The 19,299-nt window shown below is 38.6% G+C and overlaps 2 protein-coding genes and 1 long non-coding RNA gene across 4 annotated transcripts in view; 1 reads left to right on the top strand and 2 right to left on the bottom strand.

Moving 5' to 3' along the window:
- Positions 1-1,029: 1,029 nt before the first annotated feature.
- Positions 1,030-15,572, bottom strand: LOC101738878 (nucleolar protein 6). Its single transcript, XM_004925003.4, has 14 exons — positions 15,106-15,572; positions 13,915-14,977; positions 12,902-13,175; positions 12,223-12,444; positions 11,242-11,346; positions 10,405-10,547; positions 9,322-9,510; positions 8,960-9,130; positions 7,934-8,234; positions 5,662-5,915; positions 4,688-4,896; positions 3,265-3,450; positions 1,969-2,070; positions 1,030-1,192 (listed from the first exon to the last, which is right to left on the bottom strand). The coding sequence occupies exons 1-14, from the start codon at positions 15,115-15,117 to the stop codon at positions 1,061-1,063; spliced, it is 3,363 nt and encodes a 1,120-aa protein (XP_004925060.2). The 5' UTR covers positions 15,118-15,572; the 3' UTR covers positions 1,030-1,060.
- Positions 11,746-13,921, top strand: LOC134200897 (uncharacterized). Its single transcript, XR_009976006.1, has 3 exons — positions 11,746-11,899; positions 12,263-13,392; positions 13,673-13,921. It is a non-coding gene; the product is annotated as an uncharacterized LOC134200897 (long non-coding RNA).
- Positions 15,573-18,113: 2,541 nt separating the features above from the next.
- The window catches only part of LOC101739299 (probable isocitrate dehydrogenase [NAD] subunit alpha, mitochondrial), a 36,786-nt gene continuing 35,600 nt past the window's right edge, over positions 18,114-19,299 (bottom strand). For both annotated transcript variants that reach the window (XM_038018448.2, XM_038018450.2), the window contains exon 7: positions 18,114-18,703. In XM_038018448.2, coding sequence (XP_037874376.1) covers positions 18,476-18,703 — 228 coding nt within the window. In that variant the 3' untranslated portion in view covers positions 18,114-18,475. The remainder of the gene's footprint in view (positions 18,704-19,299) is intronic.

Consider the following 19,299-nt stretch of genomic DNA (forward strand, 5'->3'; position numbering starts at 1 on the left):
AACAGGTGCAAATATTATTTTGAATAAATTCTGCCGTTTTGATACAAAGCAAAGGAGTAGCATTTGTGTCACTAAAGAAATTCAGAGAACGAATGCATAAACACACATTTCTCTTCGACATAATGTACTATAATTTACAGGTAAGTACAAATGACTCAAAACATAACAATGTCTCACCACCCTTCGTATACCACCCCGCCGCCCTGTACCTGCCTTCGATGACTCATTTGTTTTTATCGATAATGGCGGTGCGCCCTAGCCGGGATATGTTTTATGTCCCAAACTGCACGGACAAAATAATTCTACTATAGTTCATACATACTATAATGCGAAAAGAATTTTCCCCAACCTATTAAATACGTATGTATATATATGTATATGTGTATGTATTTGTAACTTAATATAAATTTCATTGCACCTACCACTATTTATTCTGCACTACCTTTGGTTGACCGGTAGAGAATGCCTTAGGCATTAAGTCCGCCAATGTACATTTTACATGAAGTGTAATAAATAAATAAATAAACGTAGCCACATTTACAATTATTTTTGGGTTTGGTTGTGTGAGTGAGCCCAGGGTACGCCAGGTCGACCCGGCCCAGAGACACACGACGTGACGCGGCCCCTGCTTCGGTACCTGTAATCCGCCCCACCCACAGTAGACACTACCTACCTGTCCCTACTTGTTGGCCGGCACCCTTCGTGCTTTTGGACTACCGATCGCACCTCCCGCCATCAGAGCAGAGTTCATCCATATTATCAGGAACCGCTGCGTTCATCGACAGTGCGTTTCCAGAGATCTTTTCTGCCACGCACCATCCGGCTTTGGAATGAACTTCCCTCCACGGTGTTTCCAGAGCGCTATAACATGTCCTTCTTCAAACGAGGCTTGTGGAGAGTATTAAGCGGTAGGCAGCGGCTTGGCTCTGTCCAGGGTAACCACTCGCCATCAGGTGGGCCGTATGCTAGTCTGCCTACAAAGGCAATTAAAAAAACCGAGCTACTTATCGCAGTCAATAAAACAACATATATTAAAAATCTGTATTCGAGTCCAATACAATCACAAAACATTAACACTCTTGACCAGGCCTTGTCCTAGGATTCTAAAGTCCTCAATTATAGCTTCTTTGTTCACTTTGTATCTCGTCTCGCCGTCCACTGTCTCCGGTATTAAAGCGTTCGCGTTCAGAGCCTGAGATGGGAGGTAAAGCATTAATTAGGGGCCACACAGGTCCTACTGACACTGGAGAATATCTCTTAACGTTAGAGATATAAAGACGAATATCCACAATATCAAATTATCAAATATAACATTTTAAATAGCTTCAATATCTCTCATATTATGTCAAACCGGAACACATAACAGCTTCGCGGCTGAAATTTGCAAAATGGCGGTACCCATCTATACGGTATAGATGACAACCTGCCACGCAATTCAATATAAAACAATTATTGGTTAAAAAAAAATTAAGTGATTTTATGACCTGGTAACTAAGACCTTTAAGTCATGTTTTATTTTACTTTATATTCTTATTTTTATGATAAATGATAATATGGAGTTAAATGAAATTAAATGAAGATGATTAATTTGAGACATTAATCAACTGAGATGAAATTAAATGATTTGAGATGAAGTATAATCTTGGTAAAATGGTGGTCATTTACTGAGATTTTTTCAGTGGACTTTTTGGAGGATCCCGAGAAGCTACGTCCAGCGGCTTTGTTTCAGTTTCCCATATTTGTGCACTTTCAAAGATATTAAACAGTTAATAAACCACCGTTTTAAACCTGAAGAAACATTAAATAGACAAAATAAAACAAATCACACAACTGCACTCCTCGCGTTCCCACCAAAAAGTCCTTATTGGTCCAATGTCCAAGAGAACAGAACTATCAGATGTCAAGTTGACATAGACTTGTAAATGTCAGAACGAGCTGTCAGCTGTCACTCCGACGTAAGGTGCGCACCTGGAAATCTTCGTACTCGTCGACATCGGGCTTCCACAAGACAGCGATAACCTCGCCGCCGTACAGGTCGTGGAAGAACACAGCGAAGTCACCGTAGGCGCTCTGAGGAACAATCGGGTTATAGTTTTAATGGGGACCTTGTATGAAAGTTGTCTTCGTGATGATTAGAATATGTATCTTTTGTAATTGAGAGACTTCATCATATAATCTATACTAATATATAAATCTATATACTAATATATAAATCTATAGTAGTTTTACGAATGTTCCGTTTTTACTGGTGGTAGAACCTCTTGTAAGTCCGCACGGGTAGGTACCACCGCCCTGTCTATTCCTGCCGTGAAGCAGTAATGCGTTTCGGTTTGAAGGGTGGGGCAGCCGTTGTAACTATACTAAGACCTTATAACTTATATCTCGAGGTGGGTGGCGCATTTACGTTGTAGATGTCTATTGGCTCCAGTAACCACTTAACACCAGGTGGGCTGTAAGCTCGTCCACCCATCTAAGCAATAAAAAATAAAAATAAAACTACTGAACCATGCAAACAATCGACTTGAAACTTGGTATCCATGTAGAAGATACATGTACTTAATGATAGGCTAATATTTATTTGAGTGTTGGACTCCCTAATAATAATGACAATAAATAATAATGTTAGTTTGAAATGCGCAACGAAGCGGGCGAGTACGGCTGGTTAGCTTATAAAATATGTAGATATCTTCGGATGTGAATTAAAAAAAAGAACAATAAAAGTAAATTGCGCGGCGAGTTATTGTGTAGAGGGATACATTTTGATATTTTCAATTTTCTCTAACAACTAGCGGCCCACTCCGACTCCGTTCGGATCTTTAACAAAAATTGAAACGACATTGTTTTATTGTTTTTTTTTTTTTTTTTATAAAAGAACACTTATAGCGGCAGAACTATAATAGTTAGACATATGCTGTGGCGATGTTTATTGTAAATAATAATGTGTTCTACAAAGTCGTAGTACATTATTTTATTCTATCATCAATAGTTTTCGGAGACCACGCGATGTAAAGAATATTTTAGGTATTTTTTTTACGCCTTGGGTTACATTATTGAAGTTTTAGTAAGGATCCCTAACTTTTTTCAAAAAAGATTATAGCCTATGTCACTCAGGAATAGTGTAGCTTCCAAACAGTGAAAGAATTATTCCAATCGGTTCAGTAATTTCGGAGCCTATTCAATACAAACAAACAAACAAATCTTTCCTCTTTATAATATTATTAGTATTAGTATATATGACGAGAAAGTGTTAAATTGTATACTAACCCTCAAGTCATCCAGGTATGTGAGCACGGGATGGAAGTCCACGACCGGTATGAGCTCGTCCCCCACGTGCGGTGTGGGGGGGCGGCGGCGCGGGGGGGCGCACACCCGCTCCGCCCACTCGGGGACCAGGCTGGGGTGCAGCACGATCTGCACGTCGTACTCCGACAGACTCGGGACGAACATGGGCTGGGGGGACACAAGTTCGGATTTGGTATATGTAACTATACTTGAGACCTCAGAACTTATATCTCAAGGTGGGTGGCGCATTTACTTCGTAGATGTCTGTGGGCTCCAGTAACCACTTAACACCAGGTGAGCTGTGAGCTCGTCCACCCATATAAGCGATAAACAATATATATATGTACCATTTTTCATTATTTTTTTTTAGAAAATATTAGCTGCATGGTATAGATACCTTTGCCTTATAAATAGCATTAAGAAATATATTTGTGAAAATAGCGACTGAATATCGCGTTAAAAATGAAAAAAAAAACTAGATCGTAATTAATAATTTCATACAAAAACTAATTTATTAATTGTATCAACGGTTTGATGACAGCCCTGAGTTGATCAATCTAAAGTACCGTTAGAACATTTCTTCTTCTTGTTACTAAATTTCAACTTTATTACAAAAACAAAAGAAGCTTTTTGGTGTGCAAACACAGTTAGATCAGCTAGCGGGGTGTATACGGTGCGTGTATTTCAATCGGCTGACATTACGTGACCTAGGTCGCGGCACCATCGCGTTTGCTGCCATTCTTTAGATTTCCGAAAGGAACTCAAGTTATTGGGATTTTTACATTATTTTTCTTTTTTTTGTTTATTGCTGTGAGCTCGTCCACCCATCTAAGGTGGACGAGCTCACAGCCCACCTGGTGTTAAGTGGTTACTGGAGCCCATAGACATCTATAAAGTAAATGCGTGTTGAGATATAAGTTCCAAGATCTCAGTATAGTTACAACGACTGCCCCGCCCTTCAAACCGAAACGCATTACTGCTTCACGGCAGAAATAGGTAGGGTGGTACCTACCCGCGCGGATTATTTAAAGAATAGGGTGTTTTGTGAGTCCCCACGGTTAGGTACCAACATCCTGTCTACTTCTGCCGTGAGGTTTTGTTTTCGTCGAATTGATTATTATAATAGAATGGTTTAACATACTCTTTGTGGAACACTCTGTATAATATATTGTGCAGTTCCAAATTGTTTTTTTTTTTTTGAGGAAATGTGAATTTGGATATAAACAAAATTATGCATAATTTGAGAACAGACGATAATTTGGGACAAAATACATTACAATTTCATCCCATATATTCAATCTTATTCTTGCTTTTTTAAAGAATGCCAAATAATTAACTGGTAATTTAACTTTTGCCTATTAATGTACAGGGTGTTAGTGTTCGTTACAGTTAAAATTAAACTCACAAGCAGATTGTCATTGAATTCATTGAGCAGGCTGTTCTCGAGGTAGGCGAGGGCGCTCGCGGCCAGCGCCTGCGCCCTGCGGAGCGCCGGGGGCGGAGGCCCGGGCTCGCACGCGAGTCCCACCTCGCGCTCCTGTGCCGTCACTATGCACACGCTCCGACCGCGCGGGTCGGCGCGAGCCGCCTGCTCCAACTCTGTTATCTGTTCACCTGTCGCCAATATATTAAACAATAATATTTTAAATGAACATGTTTTTTTTTATTGCCCTTGTAGGCAGACGAGCATACGGCCCATCTGATGGTGAGTGGTTACCGTCGCCCATGGACCTCAGCAATGCCAGCCAGGGGCAGAGCCAGGCCGCTGCCTACCGCTAAATAATTTAATTCTCCATTCATTTATTTCTTTATTTATTTTAGTCTTCCTACAAATTAACAGTATAACCAAAAAAATTGTAAAGTATTAATAATATTAGCTTAAGTAATTTCTAGCAACAGCTATAAATCACTGCAAACCGCCCTAAGCACGTCATTTCGGATCTTCCCGATTTACTAACGGTGCTTTTAGGTACCTCAAGCACCGGTCACCGTCCTCGCCGAACCCATTGCTTACGACGAAGGGCCCTGCGAGTAAATTAACCCATAAATACAGCCCACTGAGTTTCTCGCCGGATCTTCTCAGTGGGTCGCGTTTCCGATCCGGTGGTACATTCTGCGAAGCAAGGCTCTTGCTAGGGTTCGTGTTAGCAACGTCGTCAGGTTTGAGCCCCGTGAGCTCACCTACTAGTTAAGGTTGCGCTGAAATATCCTCTCAAGCTTGCTAGATTGGAAAATAAAAACTGCAAACCGTCATTAAATGTATCCGTTTCTGGAGCACAGGCTAGCCACCGAGCAGCGAGGCAGCGCGACGCGTCGGAAGGGAGGCGGGGGGGTGCGCGCGTCGCATTTGTTAGATTATGTAATATAAACACTACTCACGGGTCAGATCATCATTGAAGTCCAGCACGAAGACCTCGCTCGTCCAGTCGGTTGCAGCCAGCAGCCTTAGGACCCGGAACAGGCCGATGGTGGGTTGAGTGGGGGGCGTGAAGGGTTGGGGGTGGAGGAACACGGTCGCCGCCATCAGCTCCGCCGTCACGGAGGGGAAGTGCGGGGGGGAGAGCAGGTGGGAGGACAGCCAGCGCTTGAACAGACACGCCGTCGGACCGAAGGCCGGGTACTTCTGGTGCAACCTATGGGAATATTAATTTTTTTAAATTTATTAATGCACAAAACAAATTACAATAATTACAGTAAAATCAACTTTAGCGTTCCATACCACTGCCCACGGCATCCTATCACTAAAATTTTCCATATTCCCGCAAGTAGAACAAACCTCCTTAAATATTTCACTTTATCAAAAATTTGTAGTGAATATAACCAAATATGTGCATTAATTGACGGCATCGACATTTTTAACGACACGTGTCCTGGTCTCAAAAACAAACTAGTATCCAAGTTCCTTTGTTTATAATTGATGGGAGAATGTTAAATAGTTAGTCGTCGTGGCCTACAGGATAAGACGTCCGGTGCATTCATATGTAGCGATGCACCGGTGTTCGAATCCCGCACGAGGGTAGGTACCAATTTTTCTAATGAAATACGTACTCAACGAATGTTCACGATTGACTCCACGGTTATTCCTTATAACATCGTGTAATAAAAATCAAACCCGCAAAATTATAATTTGCGTAATCACTGGTGGTAGGACCTCTTGTGAGTCCGCACGGGTAGGTACCACCGCCCTGCCTATTTTCAGCCGTGAAGCAGTAATGCGTTTCGGTTTGAAGAGTGGGGTAGCCGTTGTAACTATACTGAGACCTTAGAACTTATATCTCAAGGTGGGTGGCGCATTTACATTGTAGATGTCTATGGGCTCCAGTAACCACTTAACACCTCGTGGGCTGTGAGCTCGTCCACCCATCTAAGCAATAAAAAAAAAAAAGTTAACTCTTGTTTTCATGTTCTTTTCAATGTTTTTTTTTTTTTCATACTGTTAAAATTTAAATTTAACCTCTGTTTGTAAAATTGCTGTAACATGTCATAGTGTGTTATAAGAGATTGCTGTACAAGCCTGTAACTGGCTTACATACCAGTACTTAATTTTATACTTGTTAATTTTAAGCTTGAATGTTTTGTGTGTATTGCTGTTGGTGTGTCTAAATAAATAAATATTAGCTAAATCGTACAAGCAACACCTCTAGATCTAATCTAGATTGCAATCTAAATGGTATGTGCCCCCAGCAAACCCGTATTAATAATGTACATAGCTTTGGCTATTGAAAACAAAATTACAAATAAGAATTAAAAATTACAAATAAAAATAAAATTAATAGTTCCAGAAAAAAAAAACAAAAAAATCGGTATCCACATAAGCAGACAACAACATAACCAACACAAACAATATATTGACAACTAGCCATTGTTAAATAGGATATCCTTCACACATCTGACATTAATTAGTAATTGTTCAATTAAAAAATTACTTTTCAAATAAGTACAAAGCTATTGGTTTATAACGTCATCAGTATTAAATTTAGGTGCATAAAATGTAGCATAGAGATAGAAATAGAAATAGTTATTACTCGTTAAATTTTTGTCCCTACCTATGCTGATAGCTTTGAGAGGCTATCTCAGCTTCGCCTTGACGTGTAAGTGAGCTCACGGGGCTCAAACCGGAAGTATTGCTAACATTGGCCTTATCAAGAGCAGTTCTTCGCAGAATCTAATACCGGATCAGAAACGCGACCCACTAAGAACATCCGGCGAGAAACTCAGTAGGCTGTGTCTGTTGGTTAATTTACTCGGCGAGCCCTGCGTCGCAAGCGACGGGTTCGACGAGGACGGTGATCGAACGCTACATATTCGGCCGCTATTCTCACAAATATATTTCTTAATGATTACTGTACGTGCAGAATTTTTATTGGTGGTAGGACCTCGTGTAAGTCCGCATGGGTAGGTACCACCATCCCGCCTATTTCTGCAGCGAAGCAGTAATGCGTTTCGGTTTGAAGGGTGGGGCAGCCGTTGTAACTATACTGAGATCTTAGAACTTATACCTCAAGGTGGGTAGCGCATTTACCTTGTAGATGTCTATAGGCTCCAGTAACCAATTAACACCAAGTGGGCTGTGAGAACGTCCACCCATCTAAGAAAAAAAAAGTTCCTCACACGGCCCACCAGCCCATCAGTACTAAGAAGTCCGGCTCACCCGTGCAGAGCGCCCCTGAGCCGCGGCATCAGCTGCGTGTCCCTCTGCAGCCGCGCACTCTCCTCGCTGTCCTTGTGCTTCACCACTCCGTTTTCTATCTCCCTCTTCAGAAGAGTTATTTCTTTGGGATGAGCGATGGCCAAGCGGAAGACCAGGCCGTTCTTCAGCACGTCCACGTGGGAGGGATACGCGTGCGTTATCAACGAGTACTGCTCGGTGAGGCGGTCGGATATCTGGAGGTGGAAGGCGGCTTTCAGGCAGCGGAAGGCTTCAATGTCGCCGGGCCACTTGCCGCTGTGTCCTGGAACGGGGGGAGGGGTGGGTGAGTAACTAGGCGACAGTCTCTATTGTATTAATTTTCAAATTGAAACATATGACTGCTTTGCGGCAGAAATAGGCAAGTTGGTGGTACCTACTCGAGGGGTCGCAGTACATCCTAACGTTGAGGTGTCGACCTCTACTCTACATATAATATTATCACATCTAAATTGGGATCAGATAATATTGGATATAGGCAATTAAAACAAAAACCAGCAATAGGCAAAATAGACACTTTGTAACTATTCATCTAATTAACATTAATTGTAAAAACACGAGTCACATTTAAAAGCGACTAGGCCTGCCGCGTTGTTCTGCCTGCCTTATAACTGAACTCGAAAAATAACGTGTCTGTGTAACTCTTCATACTGCGTCTATCTCATCTTTGATTTATCTATATATGTATATGAAAATGAATTGCTGTTCGTTAGTCTCGTTAAAACTCGAGAACGGCTGGACCGATTTGGCTAATTTTGGTCTTGAATTATTTGTGGAAGTCCAGAGAAGGTTTAGAAGGTAGATAAATATGAAAATGCTCCGTATTAAATAAAAATAACAATTTTGTTTTTCTTTGATGTGTCTGTCCCCCGCCGCGGCGGATTCCTTTTGTTTGTTTTAAGTTTATTTTATACAAAAGTTTAGGTCTTTTATTTATCGATTGAGGCACTATGAAGTCTGCCGAGTCAACTAGTATTGAATAATGTATACCAAGTTCGATGACGGCTCTGGAGACGGGCGTGTAGTGCGGCAGCGAGGGCAGCCCGTCCCTCCTGCTGGCCTGCTTCAGCAGACAGGCCCCGGCGCGCCGGTAGGGCTGGCGGGGCGCGGGCCGGGCCACCGGGGGCACCGGCCTGCTGTAGCTGAACACTGACGACGTGCCTGCAGACAGAAGACTCCGTCACGCCATTGTGCCTCAGTCAACCTCAACCTCCCACCTTGAGACGTGAGGTCAACCTCAAGCCAAACCTCACGTCTCAAGAGCAGTGATGGGCAGTGACGGACAAGTTGTGGTATCTACGCCCCAGTGAACACGTTGCGATAATATTTAGCTGGTGACATGTATTCCATACCGTAAACAGCACTGATGTCCAAGGGCAGCTCGGTGAGCTGCCTGAGGTCCCTCCTGAGCTCGTCGAATGCTCTGAGCACATCGAGGCAGGCTTCTTCGCAATGGGCGCTGGACTCCCCGGCGTACTGCTTGCGGACCAGCACGCTGTCCAGTTGATCCATCACGTGAAACAAATCTGAACCTTTCACACCTGAAAATAAGGTATACAAATAATAATATAATAATTTCATTTCATTTTAAAAAAATGGTGCTAATGAAAGAGTTGAAAGTTCTTTTGCGGTGTCTAGTATTGTGGTTTCCTTCATTTTTCATCCTTAAAACAAATTTATCTTGTATTAGGAAATGCTGTGTATAAGAGACACGACCTAGCTCGCTTTGTCCTCTCCAAGGTCGAGTGGTTCGCGAGACGCTCTGTCTGTTTTCTCACTCTCGCTCTTCCTAAATTCTTTCCTAAAATCTTTTCTCTCTAGCCGTAACGAATCTGTCGTGAGTTGAATTTTTACTCTCAACGCGCCTAAACAAGTTTCACTTCAATAGTCAATAAAAAGGCAACAAATAGGCAAGACGGTGTCACCAATTCGCGGGGTCCACAAAATATCACCACTATCTATGGTGGGATATATCTGTGTAGAATTTCAAGGAAAATTAGATACTAGGAACGAACAACTAAGAAATAACAAAATTAACTCGCGATCGTACCTCAGACCTGATAGAACCTCTTGTGAGTCCGCACGGGTAGGTACCACCACCCTGCCTATTTCGGCCGTGAAGCAGCAATGCGTTTCGGTTTGAAGGGTGGGGCAGCCATTGTAACTATACTGAGACCTTAGAACTCATATCTCAAGGTGGGTGGCGCATTTACGTTGTAGATGTCTATGGGCTCCAGTAACCACTTAACACCAGGTGGGTTGTGAGCTCGTCCACTCATCTAAGCAATAAAAAAAATAAAAAAAACCTGTCCCTGCTGGTTCGAATCCGGACTGACCATTAGCATTAACATCCCATAATGGACATTAAAACTTAAGTTATAAAAGTATAAAATAAAAAAAAACACCCATTTTAAAGCAAATTAAAAATACCTCACCATACTTCAAATCCATTAGATAGTTAATTATCTGTTTAGTGATGCCTCTCCTTTCTGCTGTGGCCTCTCCTTCCCACACGCAGGTCTCGGTTATAGAGCCGTCTTGGAACCGACGTAGTTCGGATTTGTCTCCCCAGAACGCCCTGTTATGTCAGGTATTTGCAAATATACTTGGCACTGGCAGGTCAATAGTTCAACTCGCCCTAAAATATCCTTGGACCCGCGGTCTGCTCTCAACATCTGCAGACCTTCTAAATCCCACAAACCCCGCACGCCCCCTAGACGCGGGGACCTTCTAGGAGATTCGGCCTCAGACCAGAAAAAAAGAAAAAGCCGCTAAGTAACGTAACTCAACTCATCTTCGTGGACGTAATTGGTCTCATTGGACATTGAGGGTCTCAAAGTACTTAAGGGGATAGGAGCCGGGCGAAATCCTTCTCAAGCTCCGCCTCCTGTGAGTCGGTGGTGGTTTCTGGTGGCAGGACCTAATGCGTTTCGGTTTGAAGGGGGGGTAGCCGTTGTAACTATACTGAGACCTTAGAACTTATATCTTTTTTTTTTTTTTTTTTTATTGCCCTTGTAGGCAGACGAGCATACGGCCCACCTGATGGTGAGTGGTTACCGTCGCCCATGGACTTCAGCAATGCCAGGGGCAGAGCCAAGCCGCTGCCTACCTCAGGGTGGGTGGCGCATTTACGTTGCAGATATCTATGGGCTCCAGTAACCACTTAACACCAGGTGGGCTGTGAGCTCGTCCATCCATCTAAGCAATAAAAAAAAATAAAAAAGGTGGACTTGTAAATATTGTGGAGTCGAACATCAAAATATTATTCTCACCTAAATTCCAATGCTTCAGGCAAATTGGCCGGGGGACCTTTTTCAACAGGATTTAAAGCATTATCTTTATTCAATATCAGACCAAATGCTAATTTTTCTTCATAACTGTAATAGAGAAAGTCAATGGAGACAGCATGAGAACAGACTTGATGTAACTTATTGTGGTCGTGGTATAAATTATATATGCACAAATTATATGTTATGTATATGAGTACGCATGTTAATTTATCCGCAAGGAATTCCACAATTTGAATCTACACTCATCAAATAGTTCATTTTTTCTGTTTATATAGAATAAATAAATAAAATAATCTATTCAGAACTGAACTATTAAAAAATATATAATATTAAGTATTAGTTAAATTTCTGTTCAGAATAAGGAAAGCTGTAACTTTGATAAATGCTGTGCAATTTTTATAAAATGGGTAAAGCGACTTCATTATGTGTGATCTCATTCGAGTCCAGATTGTACAACAAGCTTATCCTACACCATACGTCACACAGAACAATTGGCCATTTACGACATCACATATTGCATTCAGTGTACATCTTGATGTGCCAATCATTAGATCATATTGAGTTATTTAAATATTATAATAAATTCAACCAAGACCTTTGTCTATGAACGATGCTGACTGTTTAAGACCAGAGTTACATGGTACGCATGTTTTTCAATGACAATATAAACCAATAACCAGTATTCCTAAATTTGCACTAACCGCTAGGAGCCATAATTAACATTTACATCACTACATAGTATAAAATAAAATCGCTTTCTCTGTCCCTATATCCCTATGTATGCTTAAATCTTTAAAACTACGCAAAAGATTTAATGCGGTTTTTTTTTAATAGAGTGATTGAAGAGAAAGGTTTATATGTATAATAACATCCATTAAATAGTCGAGAAATCAATAATAAATTACAGTTTCCGAAGCGAAGCGAGGGCGGGTCGCTAGTGTTTTAATAATTTAATTTAATTACCAGCTGTCAGTTTTAGCTGCACTCAATACTTTCTTTACAGGCCATGTGAAGTCAGCTTCTACCATCTGCAGTATCAAATGAACTCTATCCCCGAGTCCTTTAGCAAGTAATGAATACACTGTGTCCGTGACAAGCATGAGTCGATCCAAGCCATAATTTAATTTGTCATCCTTCGATACTTTATCAAGGACTGATGTTTTAAGAAGTTCCATATTTTTAAATCTGAAATAAAACGTTTCTCTAGTATTATTCAATAGTATGATGCTAATTACATAAAATATTTCAGTTAAAGCAGTGCACATAATCCGTACTTTTTCAATGTCAGTTCTGCAACTAAAATAATGTCCTGCAATGTTTCTTTGACTTAAATGGCGATCTACGGCCAAATGGCAATTGTATAAAAGTCGGTTTTCGTAAAGAAAAATGAACCGTGAGCTCATTAACCTAAGCAAAAAAAAGTAAGTTAATCATAACTTATTTTTTTCATATTGTGTGAAACCAACTGTTGGTTACATTGATTTTCCTACCACTCAATTCTGTTTTAAAAACAAATACAATAAAATCAAGTTTGGATTTAAATATTTCACATGATTTTCCAGTTGTCCCATCTATGTAGCTCCTAAGATGCAAGGTTTATTTTGTAATAAAGAAAAAAATGTAAGTACTTAAATAAACTTACCTCAATATATGATCAAATTTCATGAGCATTTTAACTGGTGTCATAAACAGTGGTATAAAACTATTTATTTTCACATTATCAAGCATTTCCACAGCTAAGGCACATTCTCTCTTCAGTGCGTAATATGTCCCTTTACAAATTTGCCAGCATATATTGTAGTATCCTGTGCTGTCTATAAATACTATAGGAAAATTTTGGTGGAATTCTTCAAGGGATGGAGTAGCATCTGCGGCTTTGCATAGTGAGATACCTTTCTTGTCCCATTCTGATGTTTCTAAAATTGATTTATTATTTACAATTTTAATACTTTTAGGCATCCAGAGGTCCACCTGTTTTAGATCTTATTTAGGACACTATGATTAAATCTAGTATTAATTAGTAAAATTATTCTTACAATTAAATTTATTAAGTTTGAAGTTTTTAATCACTGCAGATATTAATTAGTGTGGATATGGCAACCTTCAAAAACATGTGTACAGACTTACAAATGAGTCGACTATTATCAAAGCCGGCGATCTGACTTTTGGACAATGATTGGTAAATCAGATAAACGAATTATTCACTTTGTATTCCATTGGCAGTCACAAAACTCTTCGGAACGACATCTTAGATAAATAACAGGTTAACTATTAACCTTTATTTAATGCAGGTTTTGAACCGTATTCTTTGAAGGAGACGATTATATTCAAATCAATCTGTATTGACATATCAATAAAAAATTTTTGTCCAAATGCACAGATTGCCACCTTTGATAATAGACGACTCAAATAGTGTAGTAAATAGTAGTACTTAAAGATTATTCTGTTACAACAGAATCCTGAACAGTCTCTGTGATAATATGAGTATGGCTATAGTTACAGTCACTGAGTTAACTGTTGCAGTCTAAAGGTATGTTTTTTTTGTAAAATGTAAGGTTTAATTAGTAATCAGTAAGTCTATGGTGCCAATACTTATAGGAGCATGTTTTGTTAATCAAATAGTTTTTCTATACTACAGATTTTTTATCGACTTACTCAATGCTATCCAAATATTCCTTACAATCTGATAACTGCTCATGATGTTATTTACTCTTTTTGTTTGCACGTAATATACAACAATGTTATTAACTATTTGGCCTGAAATAGGTATGTTTCTTTGACGCAACCAAATCTTCAGTAGCACCACAGCCTGCTTCAAATTCTCACTGTTCAGTAAAGTATCTCTCAACAGCTTTTCGTTATTTAAAGCTGTAACGTCATATAATATGCTGCTATTGTAATATGGTGTTGGGGAATCAGTTTCTTCACTTTCTGTTGTCGAGAACAACCAAGATTGCCGTAAATTGTTCCGTTTAGGGCTGAATCTATGTAACTTAAATGTGTCAGTGTCACATACTAAATTTATTCGAACCGATAAATGGTTTTGCAGTTTACCGGCTGGTTTTAATATTAATATAGGTTTTGTTTCGCACCCATTAATGAATGAATAATTTAAATCTACAATTATATCGCTTTTGGACAAATAAGATGCTATATAAGCTAAGTAGGCTGCACGTTTTTTGTGATATCTGTAATTAATTGAGTCATTCTTGGTATATGTTTGTGACGGTACAGTAATCTGTAAGTCAACTACTAATTTCGAATTAATCGCACATCCTAATGCGTAAGATCCAACAATATCAACAGTTTCAAACTTATGAAATTTGAAGACGCATTTTGTCTTCTTCAATTCTTCACTGATAGGTAGTTTGACTTTAATTTTTTTTGTTAATGTGTGTTCAGTTAAGTCATACTCTGTATCATCCGTAGGTATACTGTCTAAGTGGTTCTTAAAGTCTGTGAACCATTGTAGAAACCGTTTTTCAACTTTCTCTTTAACTTTAACCTCCTGTAGTATTTCCTCTACCTGCAGTCGGAACAAATTAGAGTTAAACAAAGTCTCCGTCTCCTGGAGCCGATTCAGTTCATTCACAGTGGGCTGTCGATATAAGCTTTTTGTTTTTATACGTTTCTTCTTTTCCTTGTCTTCAAAAATTACTTTTCCATTTTCATTAATCAATCCACTTTCCCCGTCGTCTTCGGAAATTGAGACATTTTTCTAAAATAATGCAATAAAAACAATCAAATACCATGCAAATTAACATTTTACTATGCAATGTTTTGCGAAACTTTACAGTTTAATTGAATAATAATAATAATATTGATTTAGGTATGTCAAGCACTTACTCGTTTCACCATTTTTATATAGAATTATTTATCTAATACATATTTCCAGTATACACATCTAAGGTTATGAAATTGTAAAAATGTAAACAGTACAAGACAGCATGTATCGTCCCTCAAACATGTGACAATACCGGTAAAATGGGGCGATTAGGGATTGACAGGCGAATCGGGAAAAAACCGGGAAAATCTTTCGACGCTCAATATAAGTTTTATATTCGTTGCAAAATCTTCCATTTTTTGTAGTTTAATAGTAGAATGTTGAAAGTTCACAAAACAACTCTGAATATGCATGATAATAGCTGCTAACTTATAAAAAATCGCGTTTCAAATTAACTTCCTGTGGTGGTCATTATTTTAGTGCTAGAAACTTTGCTCTCTTTTATTTATTTGATAATAATAGAAGACGACTATGATTTATAAACGTTATTTAGTGTTTGAACCAGCATATATATTAAAGGAAAATCTCAGTTGTTATTGTTTTTAATGTATTTGATTAAATAAAAATACATGTAAAAATCTGTTGTTTTTGGGGATATTGGGGACGTCTTAGGTACAAATAACAACGAAAAAGGAGTCAATTGGGATGAGAATACGTGAAATGGAAACGACCTAAGTATAAATAGGTACATGTTTGTAGGGTTGTCTATGTAGTTATAACAAATTTTTTTAAATTTGTTGGTAAAAATCTGGTTTATTCGAAGCGAAATTGGGAATAAGTCTTTATTTGAAATAGATAAGCAATTTAATATAAGTAAGTCGATTTTGCAGAGACATGTAACAAGATCAATGAAATCTCAAGGTGGACAAAAATGTCTAAGTAATACATAATAAAATATTTAATATTTGTTCATCTGATTAATCCATGGAATAACCGACACACCTAATCTCTTAACCCAGATAGAAATATCAGCACTGTCGATTGCACCTATAATTGAGGTGATGTCTGCCATGTACTTTTGTCAGTTTTTCAATTTTTTTTATTGATGATCACTTTGTTGGTGCAACTAAATAAATGAATAAATTAAAACTATATATAAAAATAGAAGTAGTGCCAACCCTAGGAAATTTCTCATTTCGTCCCAATTAACCGCAATTTTCGGGTAAATAGGGATTACACCTATTTTTGCATTTTTTGCTTAAACTGGAATGCTAGTTGCATAATTTTAAATTAGACAACAAAGATGCCCCCAAGACTCAATCATTTTGATCCTGATATAGCATTATATACATCAACAACTACCTTAAAATTGCTCATAAAGTTGGAATTTGTCCCTAATCGCCCCATTTTACGGTACTGACAATCATTTGACAGCGAGAATGTCCAATGAATAGGCAAAGAAAACCTAGCTCATACCTCTGTATATTTTTTATATAATAAAAAACCTAGCCACAAAGTGGCGGGAATGCGAGGAGCGAATTTGTATGATTTGTTTTATTTTCTTAATCTAAAGTCTCTTCGAGTTTATACATATATAATAATGGTGGTGAATTATCCCTCTATCACCTATGAAAGTGTACAAGTGTGGAAATATAAAAGAAATTCGCTGGACCTGGCTTCTCGGGTTCCTCCAAAAATCCACTGAATTTTTAGTAAATGACCACCGTTTTCCTGAAGCTATATTTAATATCATCTCGTTTAATTTCATTCCATCCCAATTGCTTACAGTCTTAAATAAATAAATTTCATCTTATTACGCTCCATTTTATTCTATGCTTAAGCGAATTTAAATTACAATATTTTATTACTTGACACTCTCAACAATGGTATCCCAAGAAGACTATTGCCATACTGAAAAAAGAAGAAGGGTGTTGTGTGAAAATAAAATTGACTAGAATAATTCTAGATGTAATGAAATTCATTATGGAATAAAGTTGAATTACATCCCCCTGCCCCAGACGTGCTCCTCTGGTTTGAGGATCGTGGGCATCCATAACTCGTTTTCACGATTTTTGTTTGATATTCAAATACGAAATCGCGTAAAAAATATTTTTTAACTTGATATGGCTCTCATAGAAGCACCAGCGACTCTACGCTTAGCTATAAGGATTAAAGAGTTTGTTCTTTTATTTGCAAGCTGCTTAAAAAGATAGTTTAAGCTTTTTTAATTTCTTCGATCAACCACTAGATTCCAATATTGTATTTTATAATCTCATTGATGTGGCTTAATCCCAGCATCAGATATCTAATTGCAAGCAGCTGTAGTGTCTAATTTATAATTATTTAAAGTTCAATCGGACTACCACGTTTATGGCCAAAGTCTGTTACCGTCAAAATAGACATACAGACAGAACGAAGTACATGATCGATCATCTTGCGCATAGATAATACACTCTTGCACATACATCTTGCTGAACGGTATAAGCGTCTAAAGACCTTGGGATGCGGCCCTGGCAAATGATACTTACTCGCCTTACTAGAGATTAATTTGTTTTTTTCACGTCGGGATCACCAGTGTGAGGTTTCGTGATGTTGAGGGTTTACTGTGCGCTCTCCTCCGGAAACCTCATCAGAGTGGTCAATAAAACACTGACTATAATTGTATGTTTATTCGCCACAGCGACCGCGGTGGATCGCTGCACGTTAACCACTGACTGACTAACGTATGTCGCTCATTACTATAAATGCATAGTAAGCTAAGCGGGGCGAGGTATCATTCCCCTACACTTAGAATGCATGAACAATTACTTATCACACATGAGACAAAATATATGTGCGTATTCGACGCAAGTAAATTAACTCTCAGACACAGCCCACTGAGTTTCTCGCCAGATCTTCTCAGTGGGTCGCGTTTCCGATCCGGTGGTAGATTCTGCGAAGCACGGCTCTTGTTAGGGTTCGTGTTAGCAACGTCATCAGGTTTGAGCCCCGTGAGCTCACCTACTAAAGTTAGGGTTACGCTGACATAGCCCCTAGGGCTATCAGCTTAGGTAGGAAAAAAAAAAAAGAAACTTTGGTAATTGTCAATTTATTGGAGTTCTAGGGTACGTTAAATAAGAAACCTTCATCATTTTAATTACACATTTATTTCAAAATTAGTAATGAGATTTATACATTAAGTGGCAATATATAATAAGTAAAATGTAAAAGTGGCAGCTCGGAATTGTAATGTTGACAATGGTATAAATACGAATGGTGATGGTTTGATTATTCGATATTTATTTACAGATCAAACTACGTTTTTACAACATAAATACTACGATTGCTTAGCAATACTGTAAAGTAATTTAAATTCAATAATTATTCTCTTATACTTTGGTGTTACTGTGACACATCTAAAACATCAAAACGCTACGTTTGACGTTACCTTTCACTCCTTGAATAAATACTTTTTTCACGAATATTCGAATAAAGGAACAGCACCTATTCAGCCTAATTCAGTTTTGAAATGATGGCATTAGTAAATTCACTGCATTTCGCGGTACCGCCGAGGTCACCAGTCAAGGCTCTGCCCTCGCGTAATACTTCGTAACAGGCATTCTGGACGAGATCAGCGTGATCATTTAACTGCAAATGCCTCAGCATCATAATAGCCGACAACAGTAGGGCTGTAGGATTGGCCATGTCTTTACCGGCGATATCTGGGGCTGTACCGTGTACCTATAGAAATAAGAAATGCATTGAAATTTGGAATATTATAGTATTTTTTTTTTTATTGCTTAGATTATAGTAAATATATAAATTTTTTAAATTATTTAATTACATACATCTTGTCGACTGTTGGGTATCTAATTCATTGACGCGCTCGTATTTGAAAACGAAATAATTGAAAAAGAACTGTCAAAATGTATGGCATTTCCAGTTTTAAATATATATTAACTTGCTCATCTCTAGTCAAAAACAATCTCAGTAAATACATAGGGCACACAAAAAACGATTTTTAAATTATGTAAGTTAATCTTTAAACATAAAAGTGAGTTATCGCCTTTTATTCTTCAAGTTTGATTTCATATGCGAATCGATCTATGCGATAAGGTTTGACACCGGGTACAAACGATAGCCAGCTCTTTTTATAGATGGCAATTTTACTGGCTAGCATTTCGCTGCTACATTTCTCAGTGTTCCATTTATTTTAACACATTTTTACTGTAACACGCCCTGAAAGGTACCTTATAGCTCTTTTAAGGAAATGTCAAATCTCTCCCGGCATAGGCTAGTTTCATATCTCGTGATAATTTAACTAAAACTGAAAATGT

The sequence above is a fragment of the Bombyx mori genome, chromosome 21 (assembly GCF_030269925.1).
Source record: "Bombyx mori chromosome 21, ASM3026992v2".
Taxonomy (NCBI): domain Eukaryota; kingdom Metazoa; phylum Arthropoda; class Insecta; order Lepidoptera; family Bombycidae; genus Bombyx; species Bombyx mori.

Excerpts from the sequence above, each read along its gene's own strand:
- LOC101738878 (XM_004925003.4), bottom strand. Across the intron at positions 13,176-13,914 it reads GAATATTTGGATAGCATTGA|AAACATCAGAATGGGACAAG; the intron begins GTAAGTCGATAA and ends AATCAATTTTAG. Across the intron at positions 9,511-10,404 it reads TCTAATGGATTTGAAGTATG|GTGTGAAAGGTTCAGATTTG; the intron begins GTGAGGTATTTT and ends CCTTATTTTCAG.